This window comes from Hordeum vulgare, unplaced genomic scaffold (assembly GCF_904849725.1).
Source record: "Hordeum vulgare subsp. vulgare unplaced genomic scaffold, MorexV3_pseudomolecules_assembly, whole genome shotgun sequence".
NCBI classification, from domain to species: domain Eukaryota; kingdom Viridiplantae; phylum Streptophyta; class Magnoliopsida; order Poales; family Poaceae; genus Hordeum; species Hordeum vulgare.
Window position 1 is genome coordinate 20,001 of NW_025422511.1, and position 14,102 is coordinate 34,102.

At 36.9% G+C, this 14,102-nt stretch overlaps 4 protein-coding genes and 2 non-coding genes across 6 annotated transcripts in view; 2 read left to right on the top strand and 4 right to left on the bottom strand.

Moving 5' to 3' along the window:
• LOC123418524 (50S ribosomal protein L2, chloroplastic) overlaps positions 1 to 2,554 on the top strand; it is a 2,594-nt gene extending 40 nt beyond the window's left edge. The window contains exons 2-3 of the mRNA XM_045107015.1: positions 487 to 893; positions 1,557 to 2,554. Of these exons, the coding sequence (XP_044962950.1) occupies positions 487 to 893; positions 1,557 to 1,987 (838 nt within the window). The 3' untranslated portion in view covers positions 1,988 to 2,554. The remainder of the gene's footprint in view (positions 1 to 486; positions 894 to 1,556) is intronic.
• A 68-nt stretch (positions 2,555 to 2,622) lies between these two features.
• LOC123418531 (photosystem II protein D1) lies at positions 2,623 to 3,809 on the bottom strand. The gene has a single exon (XM_045107020.1). It carries the CDS (start codon positions 3,718 to 3,720, stop codon positions 2,659 to 2,661), a length of 1,062 nt encoding a protein of 353 aa, XP_044962955.1. The 5' UTR covers positions 3,721 to 3,809; the 3' UTR covers positions 2,623 to 2,658.
• Positions 3,810 to 4,152: 343 nt separating this feature from the next.
• Positions 4,153 to 5,781, bottom strand: LOC123418526 (maturase K). The gene has a single exon (XM_045107017.1). The coding sequence runs from the start codon at positions 5,779 to 5,781 to the stop codon at positions 4,246 to 4,248; it is 1,536 nt and encodes a 511-aa protein (XP_044962952.1). The 3' UTR covers positions 4,153 to 4,245.
• A 4,348-nt stretch (positions 5,782 to 10,129) lies between these two features.
• TRNAS-GCU lies at positions 10,130 to 10,217 on the bottom strand. The gene has a single exon. It is a non-coding gene; the product is annotated as a tRNA-Ser (tRNA).
• Positions 10,218 to 11,194: 977 nt separating this feature from the next.
• Positions 11,195 to 12,390, top strand: LOC123418529 (photosystem II D2 protein). Its single transcript, XM_045107019.1, has one exon. The coding sequence runs from the start codon at positions 11,199 to 11,201 to the stop codon at positions 12,258 to 12,260; it is 1,062 nt and encodes a 353-aa protein (XP_044962954.1). The 5' UTR covers positions 11,195 to 11,198; the 3' UTR covers positions 12,261 to 12,390.
• Positions 12,391 to 13,774: 1,384 nt separating this feature from the next.
• Positions 13,775 to 13,862, bottom strand: TRNAS-UGA. The gene has a single exon. It is a non-coding gene; the product is annotated as a tRNA-Ser (tRNA).
• Between the last annotated feature and the right edge of the window lie 240 nt (positions 13,863 to 14,102).

Sequence of the window (14,102 nt, forward strand, 5' to 3'; positions counted from 1 at the left end):
TTTGCGGGTTCAATTCCTGCTGGATGCACACGAACGGGAACATTCCATAAGTCTATTGGAACTGGCTCTCTATCCATGGAATCTCATCCATCATCCATACATAACGAATTGGTATGGTATATTCATACCATAACATAAGAACAATAAGAACTCGAATTCTTATCGATACTGGAACTCAGAGCATAGGAGGGAAAGTCGATTTATGGATGGAATCAAATACGCAGTATTTACAGAAAAAAGTCTTCGTTTATTGGGAAAGAATCAATATACTTTTAATGTCGAATCGGGATTCACTAAGACAGAAATAAAGCATTGGGTCGAACTCTTCTTTGGTGTTAAGGTGGTAGCTGTGAATAGCCATCGACTACCTGGAAAAGGTAGAAGAATAGGACCTATTCTGGGCCATACAATGCATTACAGACGTATGATCATTACCCTTCAACCGGGTTATTCTATTCCACTTCTAGATAGAGAAAAAAACTAAAGGAGAATACTTAATAATACGGCGAAACATTTATACAAAACACCTATCCCGAGCACACGCAAGGGAACCGTAGACAGGCAAGTGAAATCCAATCCACGAAATAATTTGATCCATGGACGGCACCGTTGTGGTAAAGGTCGTAATTCCAGAGGAATCATTACCGCAAGGCATAGAGGGGGAGGTCATAAGCGCCTATACCGTAAAATAGATTTTCGACGGAATCAAAAAGACATATCTGGTAGAATCGTAACCATAGAATACGACCCTAATCGAAATGCATACATTTGTCTCATACACTATGGGGATGGTGAGAAGAGATATATTTTACATCCCAGAGGGGCTATAATTGGAGATACTATTGTTTCTGGTACAAAAGTTCCTATATCAATGGGAAATGCCCTACCTTTGAGTGCGGTTTGAACTATTGATTTACGTAATTGGAAGTAACCAATTAGGTTTACGACGAAACCTAGAAATCGATCACTGATCCAATTTGACTACCTCTACGGGATAGACCTCAACAGAAAACTGTTGAGTAACGGCAGCAAGTGATTGAGTTCAGTAGTTCCTCATAGAAAATTATTGACTCTAGAGATATGGTAATATGGAGAAGACAAAATTGTTTGAAGCACGCACAGAACCGGAAGCGCCCCTTGTTTCAAAGAGAGGAGGACGGGTTATTCACATTTAATTTGATGGTCAGAGGCAAATTGAAAGCTAAGCAGTGGTAATTAAGACCCCCGGGGGAAAATAGGGATGTCTCCTACGTTACCCATAATATGTGGAAGTATCGACGTAATTTCATAGAGTCATTCGATCTGAATGCTACATGAAGAACATAAGCCAGATGACGGAACGCAGAGACCTAGGATGTAGAAGATCATAACATGAGCGATTCGGCAGATTTGGATTCCTTTCCTATATATCCACTCATGTGGTACTTCATCATATGATTCATATAAGATCCATCTGTCTAGAGATCGTCATATACATCTAGAAAGCCGTATGCTTTGGAAGAAGCTTGTACAGTTTGGGAAGGGGTTTTTTGAGAGAAAAGAAGAATCTACTTCAACCGATATGCCCTTAGGCACGGCCATGCATAACATAGAAATCACACGTGGAAGGGGTGGGCAATTAGCTAGAGCAGCAGGTGCTGTAGCGAAACTCATTGCAAAAGAGGGTAAATCGGCCACTTTAAGATTACCATCTGGGGAGGTCCGTTTAGTATCCCAAAATTGCTTAGCAACAGTCGGACAAGTGGGTAATGTTGGGGTGAACCAAAAAAGTTTGGGTAGAGCCGGATCTAAGTGTTGGCTAGGTAAACGCCCCGTAGTAAGAGGGGTAGTTATGAACCCTGTGGACCACCCCCATGGGGGCGGTGAAGGGAAAGCTCCCATTGGTAGAAAAAAACCCACAACCCCTTGGGGTTATCCTGCGCTTGGAAGAAGAACTAGGAAAAGGAAAAAATATAGCGATAGTTTTATTCTTCGTCGCCGTAAGTAAATACGTAACTAGGAATATGGAAAATTGCATTTTTGGAATTTGCAATAATGCGATGGGCGAACGACGGGAATTGAACCCGCGCATGGTGGATTCACAATCCACTGCCTTGATCCACTTGGCTACATCCGCCCCTTATCCAGCTAAAGGATTTTTTTCTTTTTTCCGTTGATCATTATTCTATTTATTCTGACCTCCGTACTTCGATCGAGATATTGGACATAGAATGCCACTCTTTAAAAAGGAAAAAAGGAGTAATCAGCTGTGACACGAAAAAAAACGAATCCTTTTGTAGCTCATCATTTATTGGCAAAGATAGAAAAGGTCAATATGAAGGAGGAGAAAGAAACAATAGTAACGTGGTCCCGGGCATCTAGCATTCTACCCACAATGGTTGGCCATACAATTGCGATTCATAATGGAAAGGAACATATACCTATTTACATAACAAATCCTATGGTAGGTCGCAAATTGGGAGAATTCGTGCCTACTCGGCATTTTACGAGTTATGAAAATGCAAGAAAGGATACTAAATCTCGTCGTTAACTGAATTCTGAATAGAAAGATTAAGAAGAAAAAAAAGATTCAAAATACCCAATATCTTGCTAGAACAAGATATTGGGTATTTTTGTCTTTTCTTTCTTCAAAAATTCTTATATGTTAGCAGAAAAACCTTATCCATTAATAGCTGGAACTTCAACAGCAGCTAAGTCTAGAGGGAAGTTGTGAGCATTACGTTCGTGCATTACTTCCATACCAAGGTTAGCACGGTTGATGATATCAGCCCAAGTATTAATAACGCGACCTTGACTATCAACTACAGATTGGTTGAAATTGAAACCATTTAGGTTGAAAGCCATAGTACTAATACCTAAAGCAGTGAACCAGATTCCTACTACAGGCCAAGCAGCCAAGAAGAAGTGTAAAGAACGAGAGTTGTTGAAACTAGCATATTGGAAGATTAATCGGCCAAAATAACCATGAGCAGCCACAATATTATAAGTCTCTTCCTCTTGACCAAATTTGTAACCCTCATTAGCAGATTCATTTTCAGTAGTTTCCCTGATCAAACTAGAGGTTACCAAGGAACCATGCATAGCACTGAATAGGGAACCGCCGAATACACCAGCTACACCTAACATGTGGAATGGATGCATAAGGATGTTGTGCTCTGCCTGGAATACAATCATAAAGTTGAAAGTACCAGAGATTCCTAAAGGCATACCATCAGAAAAGCTTCCTTGACCAATAGGGTAAATCAAGAAAACAGCAGTAGCAGCTGCAACAGGAGCTGAATATGCAACAGCAATCCAAGGACGCATACCCAGACGGAAACTAAGTTCCCACTCACGACCCATATAACAAGCTACACCAAGTAAGAAGTGTAGAACAATTAGCTCATAAGGACCACCATTGTATAACCACTCATCAACAGATGCAGCTTCCCAAATTGGGTAAAAGTGCAATCCGATCGCCGCAGAAGTAGGAATAATAGCACCAGAGATAATATTGTTTCCATAAAGTAAAGAACCAGAAACAGGCTCGCGAATACCATCAATATCTACTGGAGGGGCAGCGATGAAGGCGATAATAAATACAGAAGTTGCGGTCAATAAGGTAGGGATCATCAAAACACCGAACCATCCGATGTAAAGACGATTTTCAGTGCTAGTTATCCAGTTGCAGAAGCGACCCCACAGGCTTGTACTTTCGCGTCTCTCTAAAATTGCAGTCATGGTAAGATCTTGGTTTATTCAAATTGCAAGGACTCCCAAGCACACGTATTAACTAGAATATAGATAATAGAAGGCTTGTTATTTAACAGTATAACATAGACTATATACCAATGTCAACCAAGTCAGCCCAAAGATTGGCTATCCATATAAATAAATTAACCAAACCAATAATTTTGTATTTGTAAATGAAGTGAGTAAAAGTTAAAAACTTTGATGGGTCTTTTCTATATGGGTTGCCCGGGACTCGAACCCGGAACTAGTCGGATGGAGTAGATAATTCTTCCTTGTTACAATAGAGAAAAATCCCTCCCCAAATCGTGCTTGCATTTTTCATTGCACACGACTTTCCCTATGTAGAAATAGCCAATATTCTATTCCAAAGAGGAAGTTCTACTAATTTTTTAATTAGTAAGTTGATTCACCTACTCTTTATTATAATAAAAGGAACATTTCAGAATGAAAAATATGAAAGTTTTTTCTTGATCATTTATCAACCCTTTCCTGTTTATTAGTTTTGTCTAATGATTAATTAAGAGGGTTGACCAGGTCATTGATACCTATAATATCCAAATACCAAATACGCTCAGTGTGTGATCCACTGAAAGAAAAAAGAGTTGTTTTGGTGAACATCAAAGAAAAAACTTGCTCTTCTTCCGTAAAAAATTCTTCTAAAAATGCCGAACCCAATCGTTGCATAAAAGTTCGTACCGTGCTTTTATGTTTACGAGCTAAAGTTCTAGCGCATGAAAGTCGAAGTATATACTTTAGTCGATACAAAGTCCGTTTTTTCGAAGATCCACTATGATAATGAAAAAGATTTCTACATATCCGACCAAATCGATCAAGAATATCCCAATCTGATAAATCCGTCCAAATGGGTTTACTAATAGGATGCCCCGATCCAGTACAAAATTGAGCTTTTGATAAGTATCCTATGAGGAGAGTAGCGGGGACTATGGTATCGAATTTTTTCATTCGAGTATCTATGAGAAATGAATTCTCCAGCATTTGATTCCTTACCAACAAAGGACTTTTTGGTACACTTGAAAGGTATCCCATAAAATCGAAGCAAGAGTTTGCTAATTGGTTTATATGGATTCTTCGCGGCTGAGTCCAAAAAAAGAAATAATATTGCCAGAAATTGATAAGGTAGCATTTCCATTTCTTTTTCAAAAAAAAACTGCCTTTTGATGCAAGAATTGCCTTTCCTTGATATCGAACATAATGTATAAGAGGATCCATAAAGAACCATAAGGTTTTCCGAGAAAAACCAGGGTACATTATCCCAAAATGTTCCATCTTCCTAGAAAAGTGGATTCGTTCCAGAAAAGTTCCAGAATATGCTAATGGTAAGCAAGAAGATTGTTTACGAAGAAACAACAAGAAAAATTCATATTCTGATACATAAGAGTTATATAGGAATTTAACTAGTCTTTTATTTTCTTTTTGAAAAAAAAGAATGGATTTCATTGAAGTAATAAAACTATTCCAATTCGAATAGTAGTTGAGAAAGAATCGCAATAAATGCAAAGATGGAACATCTTGGATACGGTATTGAAGGAGTTGAACCAAGATTTCCAAATGGATAGGATAGGGTATTTCTATATGTGATAGATAATCCAAATGCAAAAATTTGTCTTCTAAAAAGGGAAATATTGAATGAATAGAGCGTAAATTCTGAAACTTTGGTATTTCTTTTTCTTTCGGACAAGATAATTCCCGTAGCGAGAATGGGATTTCCACAACAATCGCAAACCCCTCAGATAGAATCTGAGAATAAAACTCAGAATAAAAAAAAATTTTGTAATCCAATAATCGATCTTGATTAGGATGATTAACCGAGTTATCCAAAAAATTCTGCTGATACATTCGAATAATTAAACGTTTCACAAGTAGTGAACTAAATTTCTTGTTATTCCAACTAACTATTTCCACAGGTTCAGAACCGTTTAATCCATAATCATGAGCAAATGCATAAATATACTCCTGAAAGAGAAGTGGGTAGACAAAGTATTGTTGACGAGATTTCTGTTTTTCTGAATACCCTTCGAATTTTTCCATTTGTATTTCTACTTGAATCAGAGAGAAGAAGCATTTCTCGGTTTATCGAATGATGATACATAGTGCAATATGGTCAGAACAGGGTGTTGCATTTTTAATACAAACCCTGGAAAGAAAGGGAGTCTAATCCACGGATCTTTTTCCGCTCCTTTTCTACCGAATTAGTTTATGTTTGTTCTAAATTACAAAAAAGAACAGAACAAGTTTTTTATTTTTGCAGGCCAATCGCTCTTTTGACTTTGGAATACAGCCTCTTTATCAATATACTGCTTCTTTTACACATTCAATCCATAACATCCCTTATTCAATCCATAATCAAGAATAATTAGGATTTCTAAAAAAAAAGAAAAAATAAAGGGTCCACTCATAGGAAAACCCAACCTTTCCCCACATCCGGCACTAATCTATTTTTAACGTCTAATTAGAGCGGGGAATCCTTCCAATTAGGAAGTTAAGCTCGTTGCTTTTTATTTTACCAGAATTGGAGCCAGGCTCTATCCATTTATTCACTAGACCCAGAAAATCGTAATTTTGGATTCCATTCAAAAAAGATTGATTTTATTACGACATGCTATTTTTTCCATTCATTACCTTTGAGGATCAGTCGTGGTCTTCTAGACTCTACCAAGAGTCTGGACGAATTTGTTGTTTCATCCAAATGTGTAAAAGATCATAGTCGCACTTAAAAGCCGAGTACTCTACCATTGAGTTAGCAACCCAGATAAAAAAAGGATCTTAGATACGATCGAAATCCAAAAATCAATGGAATTACACCGCGCGCTTCTGTCAAAACATTGAACTAGCAAGACATCAAAAGAAAGATTTTATCGACCATGAAAAACACTCAAATGGCAAAACGAACAGGTCCGGTTAAATTCCACTAAAGTGAAAAAAAAGAGCGACCCTAATCACGATGGCCAAATTCTCCTTTTTTTAGCGATTTTTATTAAAAAAAATATATATTATATTGTATGAGAATACATGCAAGAGGAACACCCTTATCATTTGAGCGAAGTGTAAGCAGAAAAATTAAATATGGAGTGAGGATAAAGAGACCCATCTATCTACAAATTCTATTTGTTCAATAGACCTTTGTCAATGGAAATACAATGGTAAGAAAACAAATTAGATAGAAAAAGTAAATAAAATAGGGGCTTATGTTGGATTGGCACGATATAAATCCAAATAGGATTAAGAAAGAGGTAAATTGTGTCTAAATAATTAGACAACGAGGAATACTAATAATCTTCTCCTATCCTACTTTTTTATTCATTTAGTTCTTCAATTAACTCAAAGTTCTTTCTTTTTCTTTAAAGAATTCCGCCTTCCTTAAAATATCATAAACAGTTCTTGTCGGTTGAGCACCCTTTTCAAGGAAATAGAGAATAGCTGGAACATTTAAACAAGTTTGATTCTTTATCGGATCATAAAAACCTACTTTTCGAAGATCTCTTCCTTCTCTTCGAGATCGAACATCAATTGCAACGATTCGATAGACAGCTTATTGGGATAGATGTAGATAAACAACGCCCCCCCTAGAAACGTATAGGAGGTTTTCTCCTCATACGGCTCGAGAAAATGATTCGAATTTCTGTCGATAATAATAGAAATTAGACTATGACGTCCATTAATTTCCTTACAGAAAAAACAAATTTCATTTATACTCATGACTCAAGTTGGCTAATTCTGCCTGAGAAACTTCGAAGGCAAAATCCTTCAAAAATTTTTGAGTCGTCTTTAAACTCTTTTCTTTGTCTCATTTCGAACGAATTGACTTTTATTCCTTATTCTGATCCAACTCTGTTGTTGAGACAATTGAAAATTGTGTTTACTTGTTCTGGAATCCTTTATCTTTGATTTGTGAAATCCTTGGGTTTAGACATTACTTCGGGAATTCCTATTTTTTTCTTTCAAAAGAGTAGCAACATACCCTTTTTTCTTATTTCCTTCGATAAAGCATTTATCTCTTCTATAGAAATCTAATAAGGGGGATTGATTCTGATATACTTTTATTGGACTTTCTTCGTATTTTAACCTTTCGATTTATTTCTATATTAAGGATAGACTGACAAAGTTGGCCTAATTTATTAGTTTTCACTAACCCTAGATTCTTTCCCTTGATAAAAAATAAACTCTGTCCTCTCGAGCTCCATCGTGTACTATGTTACTTAAACCCTGCGCAAATTTGGTTCGGAACGAATAGAACAGGCTATGTCGAGCCAAGAGCATTTTCATTACTATGGAAAATGATGGATAGCAAAATCCACAATCGATCATGTCCTTCAAGTCGCACGTTGCTTTCTACCACATCGTTTTAAACGAAGTTTTACCATAACAAACATTCCTCTTTTCATTGCAAAGTGGTATAGAAAATTGATCCAATATGGATGGAATCATGAATAGTCATTGGTTTTGTTTTTTGTATACTAATTAAAATTAAAACTTGCTATCTATGGAGCAATATGGATAAAAGAAAGTAAGTATTTATCCGGGAAGCCTCCGCCAAGATCCAATTTATTTAAACCCATATTCGAATTCTATCATATGAATGAAACATAGAAAAAGACGACTAAACAAGTTTGCTTAAAACTTATTTATTATTAAATTTCCACCCTCAACGGATGGCTCGAGATGATCAATCTTGAAGTGAGAAGAGAAGGATTGACTCTTCCTCAATAAATAAACTATCAACCTCCAAAAAAGTTTAATTCATTTAATTACTAGAATTAGAATTCTATTAGTAATATATTTTTTCCGTACCAAAAACAATTAACTATAATAACTAAATAAACTATTCCAATGAATAGATTGAAAGTTTTTGGTAGTTAATTGTTTTTGGTACTTCTTCGACTCGAAGACCAAAAGGAAGAAAAAAATATGATTAAGTGATTATTAAGTGATTATTAAGTGATCATAGTAGAGGCATATCCTGAATGTGCCTGCTAGATCCCATTTTTTTCATGAAAATAAAGGTAGTCAATTTGACTGGACTTAAGACTTTATTATGTTTTCTGAGAAAACATAAGATATCATTATTCTCTTTAATAAACTTTTGTCTCATACGGAGTACTATATGATTTCACCGTTTGTTTCATCAGAAACAATCTGGGACGGAAGGATTCGAACCTCCGAGTAACGGGACCAAAACCCGCTGCCTTACCACTTGGCCACGCCCCATTTCGGGTTTTATGCGACACTAATAAACACTATTATGTTTATTTGTTATTCGTCAATACCATTTCAATTACATAAATAAAGAAGAGATATTCTCTTGCTAGTATTCTACACATGCAGATAATATAGAATCAAAAAAATGCATTGATCATTACATGGAATTCTATTAAGATATTATATGAAAGTCGAATTTATTCCACTCTCATTTGAGAGTGCGAATACAAGGAGGTATTTTGTGTTTGGGAAAGTCCGAAGAAAAAAAGATTTTGAATCTGCCTTTTCCTTCTTTCCCTTAAAAAAATAACTCAATCAAAATCCAATTATTTACTCTACAAGAATGAAATGCTTGTTATGCCTAATATACTTAGTTTAACCTGTATCTGTTTTAATTCTGTTCTTTATCCTACTAGTTTTTTCTTTGCCAAATTGCCCGAAGCTTATGCTATTTTCAATCCAATCGTGGATATTATGCCTGTTATACCTCTATTCTTTTTTCTATTAGCCTTTGTTTGGCAAGCTGCTGTAAGTTTTCGATGAAATCTTTAGTACTCTGTATGCCAAATTGAATGATGTGTTCATTCCAAAAAAAAAAATTAAAATGGGTAAAAGCCGAGAAGTTTTATATTTTTATATTATGAACCCTCAATTCTAAAATTGAAATTATTCTACATTGAATGGGTAGCTACAGCAATAAATTTGGATCAGCCTTTCTACTCCCCTGCACCTAGGTTGAGCAGGTACCTTTAGGTACCTACACAATACCTATTCAATACCACCTAACCCTATTTTTGCTATTGATAAGAGTTCTTATTATAAATGAATTCTTGCAATTTTTTTCCAGAATTCATTTTTGCATTTTTAGGTATCAAAAAAAACCATCCTAGTGGATCCGTGTGGTAAGGAAAAACTGGTAATCTATTCCTTAAAAAAAAATCTTGGAGATTATGTAATGCTTACTCTCAAACTTTTTGTTTATACAGTAGTGATATTCTTTGTTTCACTCTTTATCTTTGGATTCTTATCTAATGATCCAGGACGGAATCCTGGACGCGAGGAGTAAAAATTCAATTTTTTTTTTTTCTTACAAATTGGATTTGTTTCGTACATTTATCTATGAGAAAATCCGGGGGTCAGAATTCTTTCCAGTTTGAAAGTCCCAAATGATCCAAGGGAGCGGAAAGAGAGGGATTCGAACCCTCGGTACAAAAAAATTGTACAACGGATTAGCAATCCGCCGCTTTAGTCCACTCAGCCATCTCTCCACGTTCCAAAGCGAAAGGTTTCCGTGATATGATATAGGCAAGAAATAAGAAATAACGGTTGCAAAAAACCCCTTTTTTTCTTTCAAAAGTCTATAAAAATTATATTGCCAATTCCATTTTAGTTATATTCTTTTTTCTTAATGTTAATAAAAAAAAGAAGAAAATTCTTGTTTTTTCTTTGTAAAAATCGATATTGACCGAGAGACAATCAAATAGATTTTCTCTTTAGCGGGCATTTCCATATAGGACTTGTTATAATTATAATAAAACAAGCTATATATAAAAAAACGCTTTTTTTTTTTTTGTCGATTATTTATCAAGAAAGCAAAAAGGGTTCTTATCAAATCCACCATAAAATTGGAAAGAAGCATAAAGTAAGTAGACCTGACTCCTTGAATGATGCCTCTATCCGCTATTCTGATATATAAATTCGATGTAGATGAAATTGTATAAGCGAATTTTTCGTATTTCCTTAGACTTAGACCGCGCAAGACAAGAATTTTTCGCTATTTACGATTTCATATTCTTGTTACTAGATGTTCTATAGGAATAAGAAGAAATCGCAACTCCTTTGCGCTACACATAAAAATTGATTTCGAAGGTCCTTTTTTTTTTCAGAATCCTCCATTTTAGTTCTTCCCCCCATGCAATAGAGAGGGAATGGGAAAAAAGGGGTTACTTTTATTTTCATTTTTCCCTTAAAAGATAGACTTTGAAATAGGAGTCTTGGAATAATGCTGAATTCAAAGGTTTATTTCTATAAGTATAAGATAAGAAAAACAAATCGAATCAAATTCATGGATTTACAACGACCTCGGTTGTGACTCCATAGATAAAAATGGAAAATTTCTCTCTTCGAGACCATTGAAAAAGGGCATTGAACGAGAAAGAAATCGTCCACAGATATAAAACTATCATATGCCTTGGAAAGTGATATGAGGTGCTCGGAAATGGTTGAAGTAATTGAATAGGAGGATCACTATGACTATAGCCCTTGGTAGAGTTCCTAAAGAAGAAAATGATCTATTTGATACTATGGATGACTGGTTACGAAGGGACCGTTTCGTTTTTGTAGGATGGTCTGGCCTATTGCTCTTTCCTTGTGCTTATTTCGCTTTAGGGGGTTGGTTTACAGGGACAACTTTTGTAACTTCTTGGTATACCCATGGATTGGCAAGTTCCTATTTGGAAGGTTGTAATTTCTTAACCGCAGCAGTTTCTACCCCTGCCAATAGTTTAGCACACTCTTTGTTGCTACTATGGGGGCCAGAAGCACAAGGAGATTTTACTCGTTGGTGTCAATTAGGCGGTCTATGGACTTTTGTAGCTCTCCACGGGGCTTTTGCACTAATAGGTTTCATGTTACGCCAATTTGAACTTGCTCGGTCTGTTCAATTGCGGCCTTATAATGCAATCTCATTCTCTGGTCCAATTGCTGTTTTTGTTTCGGTATTCCTTATTTATCCACTGGGGCAATCTGGTTGGTTCTTTGCGCCGAGTTTTGGCGTAGCAGCGATATTTCGATTCATCCTTTTCTTCCAAGGATTTCATAATTGGACGTTGAACCCATTTCATATGATGGGAGTTGCCGGAGTATTAGGCGCGGCTCTGCTATGCGCTATTCATGGAGCAACCGTAGAAAACACTCTATTTGAGGACGGTGATGGTGCAAATACCTTCCGTGCTTTTAACCCAACTCAAGCTGAAGAAACTTATTCAATGGTCACTGCTAACCGCTTTTGGTCCCAAATCTTTGGTGTTGCTTTTTCCAATAAACGTTGGTTACATTTCTTTATGCTATTTGTACCCGTCACCGGTTTATGGATGAGTGCTATTGGCGTAGTTGGCTTGGCTCTGAACTTACGTGCCTATGACTTTGTTTCCCAGGAAATCCGTGCAGCGGAAGATCCTGAATTCGAGACTTTCTACACCAAAAATATTCTTTTAAACGAGGGTATTCGTGCGTGGATGGCAGCTCAGGATCAGCCTCATGAAAATCTTATATTCCCTGAGGAGGTTCTACCACGTGGAAACGCTCTTTAATGGAACTTTCGTTTTAGCTGGTCGTGACCAAGAAACCACCGGCTTTGCTTGGTGGGCTGGGAATGCCAGACTTATCAATTTGTCCGGTAAACTACTTGGAGCTCACGTAGCCCATGCCGGATTAATCGTATTCTGGGCCGGAGCAATGAACCTATTTGAAGTGGCCCATTTCGTACCAGAAAAGCCCATGTATGAACAAGGGTTGATTTTACTTCCACACTTAGCTACTCTAGGTTGGGGAGTAGGGCCAGGGGGGGAAGTTCTAGATACTTTTCCATACTTTGTATCTGGCGTACTTCACCTAATTTCCTCCGCAGTCTTAGGCTTCGGTGGCATTTATCACGCGCTTCTGGGACCCGAGACTCTTGAAGAATCTTTTCCATTCTTTGGTTATGTCTGGAAAGATAGAAATAAAATGACTACAATTTTGGGTATTCACTTAATTTTGTTAGGTCTAGGTGCTTTTCTTCTAGTACTCAAGGCTCTTTATTTTGGCGGTGTATATGATACCTGGGCCCCTGGGGGGGGAGATGTAAGAAAAATTACCAATTTGACCCTTAGTCCCAGTGTTATATTTGGTTATTTACTAAAATCTCCTTTTGGGGGAGAAGGGTGGATTGTTAGTGTAGATGATTTAGAAGATATAATTGGTGGACATGTATGGTTGGGTTTTATTTGTGTATTTGGGGGAATTTGGCATATTTTAACCAAACCCTTCGCATGGGCTCGCCGTGCATTTGTATGGTCTGGAGAAGCTTACTTGTCTTATAGTTTAGCTGCTTTATCTGTCTTTGGTTTTATCGCTTGTTGTTTTGTATGGTTCAATAATACAGCTTATCCGAGTGAGTTTTATGGACCCACCGGGCCAGAAGCTTCTCAAGCTCAAGCATTTACTTTTCTAGTTAGAGACCAGCGTCTTGGAGCTAATGTGGGATCCGCTCAAGGACCCACAGGTTTAGGGAAATATCTAATGCGTTCCCCAACTGGGGAGGTTATCTTTGGAGGGGAAACTATGCGTTTTTGGGACCTTCGTGCTCCATGGTTAGAACCTCTAAGGGGCCCCAACGGTTTGGACTTGAGTAGGTTGAAAAAAGACATACAACCTTGGCAAGAACGGCGCTCAGCAGAATATATGACCCACGCTCCTTTAGGCTCTTTAAATTCCGTGGGTGGCGTAGCGACCGAGATCAATGCAGTTAATTATGTCTCTCCTAGAAGTTGGTTATCAACTTCTCATTTTGTTCTAGGATTCTTCTTTTTTGTGGGCCATTTATGGCATGCAGGAAGAGCCCGAGCTGCTGCAGCAGGTTTTGAAAAGGGAATCGATCGTGATTTGGAACCTGTTCTTTACATGAACCCTCTTAACTAAGATTTTCTTATTTATACCTGTTCTACTTTTTTTCTGTTCTGGCTCGGTTATTCTATCTAGCCGAGCCATTCATTCCTTTTTATGAAAGAAAGATAAGGGACAGAATAAAAAAAAATGAAAGAAACAAACGTATTCAATAAGCAAAAGGAGAGAGAGGGATTCGAACCCTCGATAGTTCCTAGAACTATACCGGTTTTCAAGACCGGAGCTATCAACCACTCAGCCATCTCTCCACCGCCTAATCCTTATTTTACTCCTACAAATAGAACATAGCCATATAAAAAATAAAAATATTTATTAACCTCTAGAAAGATATCAGATACAAGTTCCTTTTCGATATATCTCTGTATACTGTATACACGGATACAGGATCCGCTATACCCGCTTGTGAAATAAAGACTAAATAACCTCCTCTCACCCCCATATCCAAATAAAAAAGAGGTTAAGTAATAAATTTTAATTAAAGAGAAGAA